Source organism: Pseudorasbora parva, chromosome 6 (genome assembly GCF_024679245.1).
Source record: "Pseudorasbora parva isolate DD20220531a chromosome 6, ASM2467924v1, whole genome shotgun sequence".
NCBI classification, from domain to species: Eukaryota; Metazoa; Chordata; class Actinopteri; order Cypriniformes; family Gobionidae; genus Pseudorasbora; species Pseudorasbora parva.
Window position 1 is genome coordinate 12,699,134 of NC_090177.1, and position 4,666 is coordinate 12,703,799.

General features: G+C 37.7%; 1 protein-coding gene across 1 annotated transcript; it reads right to left on the reverse strand.

Moving 5' to 3' along the window:
* Positions 1–2,164: 2,164 nt before the first annotated feature.
* On the reverse strand, positions 2,165–3,802 carry irx7 (iroquois homeobox 7). The gene is made up of 2 exons (XM_067447179.1): positions 3,217–3,802; positions 2,165–3,048 (listed from the first exon to the last, which is right to left on the reverse strand). The coding sequence occupies exons 1-2, from the start codon at positions 3,421–3,423 to the stop codon at positions 2,323–2,325; spliced, it is 933 nt and encodes a 310-aa protein (XP_067303280.1). The 5' UTR covers positions 3,424–3,802; the 3' UTR covers positions 2,165–2,322.
* Between the last annotated feature and the right edge of the window lie 864 nt (positions 3,803–4,666).

Here is a 4,666-nt window from a genome sequence, read left to right on the forward strand (position 1 = left end):
TTGAAGCATTCCCGATTCTCTACAAATAACCCAGCTATCACTGCAAGATATTTACTGGCTATTTATGAGGTGTGAAATGTCCACAGAAAAACTATTGACAAATGTCCTCATGATGTGAAACTGACTGTCCAAGAGATTCATTGTGAGATACGCTGACTGTCCACAAGAGGCTGCCATTTCTATGTCTGTGGTGTTCTGTGATGATAAAAAAGCTCACAGTAAGGTCACAATGACATATTTTCTTAATCCATCTCACTTCATTTTTCTTTTCTTTTTTTTTTTTTGCTATCTTTTAGAAAAAATACAACTGATAGGAAACATTTTGATGTATTGATGTATATATTTCGACTTGACACATTCTCATAAAGCTCATATTTTTGTGTAAATCTAAACAAACAGCCTGTTAAACTATAAATCAGGCTGTATATCCAAACATATGACCATATGCTGGGATCAGGAGGCCCTTGTGTGACACATTGATGGCCGATTTAGGCATTGTATCTCACACCATTGTTCAACACCTCAATCCTTATCTCAATATCACAGCCTTTTGCCTGTCATGTTTAGACTGGGATTACACATCATTTGGGCCAGTGAAAAGGGGGCATGGAGGAGACTGTTGTGCCCAGTGTGTGTTAGCTGTGAATATGTGCTCGGGGGTGGTTGGGAGGTGCTCCTTTTTTGTACCCAAGGGCTTTCTCATTATCCTTGGATTAACAGACCACAGGCCTTTGAATTTACATGGAGGCCATAGTGATTGGCAAGGAAGAGTTTTCCTTTTATCACTCCCTCTGCAGAGGGGAGGCCGCAAAAACTGAATATTGTCCTACGGCCTAATCCTATTGGTGTGTTTGTGTCAGAGATTTATAAAAGAAACCAAAAGGATGTACTTTTTTTTTGCCCCATCAGTTTATTTATTTGAGATTATACTATTTGATAATTTTCTGGTACCAGTCCAGCTAGGTTGGTTAAATATAGGAACATATACATACACACACATTATATATATATATATATAGCGCCATTATTTTATTATAAATCACTTTTTAACTTCTTGCACTTGACTTCTTGGGTCAGATACTATTTATTTCCCTCATAAGTGAGGTTTGATCCTACCTTTGGGCACCAAATGAGGGTGTAAGGTAGAGGCCTCTGGCACTTTTCGTCTGTCAAGTCGTGACTAAACAGGAGAATAATCTTAATTATCACCCTTTAAGACGGAACAATTCATGTCCTTAATCCGCGCCGCTTTGAATTGTTTTAACAGATCAGAGCTAGATATGCAAATCCCTTAATAGTAGTGTCCTCACTGATAACACGATGAAGCCTAAAACCAGCCTTGAAGTGAAACGCTTTGAACACGTCTTGATCTGCCTCCAAAATCTGAGAATTCCTCTTGAACGACAGCATTTATTAAATAAAGTTCGATTGCGTAGACGTTGTTTTAAAGGTTTTAGAAAGTGATGATGGATAGGTAGCCTACATGTGTGACTAAAAAAAACAAAATATTTCGAAAATTCTAAATTATAAGTCTAAATTCTGATTGGATGAAACGCGTTCCAACGCGTTGTTAAACAGCGAACAATTGGATTAAAAAAAACAGTTTTTGAATAGGTAATCATTTTTAATGTAAAGTCTTAATCTATTTGTAATAGGCTATATCAAAAAGTGATTACCTTTTCAAAAACCGATGGATTTGATCCAATTGCTTTTGCAGAAGTTTTATAAAAGTTTAGCGTTGTGCTAGCTCTGATTGGATGAGCTGCATTTGAAGCTCGTATACAATTTCTGTAATGAAGCGTTACATTTAGCCTCATTAATGCAAATATTTGAAATGTTTTTTTATTTTGTTGTCGCTACTTTCTTACATTTTCGCGGCTACAAAGAAACAATATTCAAGGCTAGTCAGCTCACTGAAAATGGACAGGTTTTAGCTGCAGGTTCTCTTTCAACTTTTACGCTATACAAATTGTTATATCTGGAAATCAAAAGTATATGCTTCAGTGACTAAAACTAAAAGCAAAATATAGAATTTCAGCTAACTAAAAGCAGATTCGCATTTGAAATATTTTCCCATTGTTACATTCCCCAGAGTTATTAAACATGACCAAAACCTTTCAAATTTTCAACGTTTTATTTTAGCAAAAATAAGTCAGCAGGTAAATGCATTTATAATTTAAACAAAATAAATGTACAATATTTACACATCCTTTGGTTTTAAACCACGCAGATTAAATCTTGTATGGAGACTCCCACAACAAAATGTTCCCAATGGTTTCAAAGTGCAAAAATTCAGTCTAGGGTGTTTTTGGGTGAACAGTTTCATTGAGTTTGCTTGAGAAGGTCGTGTGTGGAAAGGTTCACAGGTGAGTAGGAGTCCCTTGAAGGCCACCCAGCCCACCATTTGCCAAAGTCTGGGCTTTGAAGGTGTTTCAAATCGCTGGGTTTCTTGACAATATCTGAGGTCGCGGTTTCTGCGAGAGACCAGATTTTAGGTTTCTGGACATCGACGTTTTGCTTACACACCTCTCTTTTGGTCTCACACGATGTGTCAGACTTGTCACTTTCCTTGTGCTGATCATGTCCATCCGCTAAACGGTCCTCCACCGCGACATCCTCCTCCTCCTCATCAACTGTTTGAGGATCGATCTCATCTTCATCTTCCGTGCCTTTTCTCAATGACCCCTCCTCTTCGCTCTCACCCTCTTCTTCCTCGTCCTCCTCGTCGGACTTTCCTTTGGATGCCCAGCTGACCCGGTTCTCCTTCTTCAGGCGGCGTCGGGCGTTGGCGAACCATGTCGACACCTGCGTGAGGCTCATCTTGGTGACGATGGCAAGCATGATCTTCTCGCCTTTGGTGGGATAAGGGTTTTTCAGGTGCTCGCTGAGCCAGGCCTTCAAAGCGCTAGTGCTCTCCCTGGTGGCCACCTTGTTGACCCGACTCGGGTCATCAGCTGGCATGGGACGATAAGGAGTATAATAGGGCCCTCCACGCGCGAGGAGAGCTTGGTGATACGGTGATGCAGACTTGAGGTCATAAGAATTGCTCTGGAAGCAAGCAAGAGATTAGGTTTTAGAATATGAACTATGTTGCAATACAATAAAGACATTAATTCTACATAGTTGTTATACATATTTCACATTTTTAATACACACAAAATAACTTTTTTCTGCATTAAATTGTAATACAATATGAGAAGAACTCAGAATACTTACAATGTGCGCAATGTGTCCCGGATGAGGATAAGGGATGAAGCTGTACCCCGGTATTCCTGAGAAAGGTAAGGGCACACCAGCCATGCCCACAAGATGTGGCGGTGGCTGTTGCATTCCAGGTGGGCAGCCCAATAATTGATATCCAGCGGGCATGTTGAAGTTTCTGTCCATGAAGAAGTTTCCAAACCCCGTTGGTGAAGCAGGCATCCTTACTCCCTGAGCTCTGGTGTTTGAATGACACTCCCTCCAGTGCACGGACGCTCTTTATAGGCGGAGCCGCATCAGTGGGCGGCGCCAGGGCAGTTGATTGACAGCTGTGATCCGAAGGATTTCTCTCTTGGAGTAAATCCCTTCAAAGGAGAATTTCGGTTGTTCCTTTTAACGGCCTCTAAAAGTCTTTAAACTCATGATGCTTATCTCACGCTTATCCTACTGAAGAGTGGGACATAGTAGGGTTCCATTTGAAATTCGCATTGCTCTTGTTTAGGAGCTGAAATAGTTTAATATAATTATAAATCCATCAGATATAGGCCACATGTAGAAAATCCGTCTATTTGAAATTGATAATTGATAGTTTTTTTATATAATTTTTTTTTTTTTAAAGTTCCTTCTAACATAGCCTGTGCTTAAATGATAGGCCTATGTTTATTTAAAATGTAGGCCTATATATATATATATATATATATATATATATATATATATATATATATATATATATATATATATATATATATATATATATATATATATATATATATATAGCTAAAGCTATATACAAAGCTAAGCATGGTAAAATAAAACATATAGGCCTAGGCTATAAATCAAAACCAAAATATATTAGGCTACATATCATTTCATATTAAATGATATGTAGCCTTATATATTTTGGTTTTGATTTACATCCTAGGCCTATATGTTTTATTTTACCATGCTTAGCTTTTTTTAGGGGGGAAAAAAAACAGAAAAAAAGTGATAGGGCCATGTCGCACAATACCGGCTCAGAATAAACTTTTTTCTCCATCTTGCTGGGACTGTTTCATCTTTTTGTCTGAGCAAACCGATACAAGACACAACATGACGGAGCCATTATCAGAATTTGATTAGCAACACGGTGCAATGTGTGTTTAAGACTTTTAAAAAGTTCGAAAATACATTTAGCGGTTTTAACTAATTAACACCGGTTTGAAACCTTTAGTTGCTTTGATTTGACATGGGCTAAGTTTAAAAATGCATGTAGGATATTTAACATGTGTTGCGCGTCTTTTTTTGATCTTATTTAGACTATTATGGGCTTTATAAAATATAGGCTAATGTATTTTTGATGTTTACATTTTTTAAATGAGCATTACTATAGGCCTATAGAAAAGTTTTTAAAGTTAAAAAAAAAAAAAATAGGATAACCTATTTAGGTCTCCTCATAATTTTGCAACAAATAACTTTTACACACCGT

Coding starts and splice junctions, on each gene's coding strand:
- irx7 (XM_067447179.1), bottom strand. CDS start 3,423: ATGCCTGCTTCACCAACGGGGTTTGGAAACTTCTTCATGGACAGAAAC. Junction 3,049..3,216: donor CGGGACACATTGCGCACATT/GTAAGTATTCTG, acceptor GCTTGCTTCCAG/AGCAATTCTTATGACCTCAA.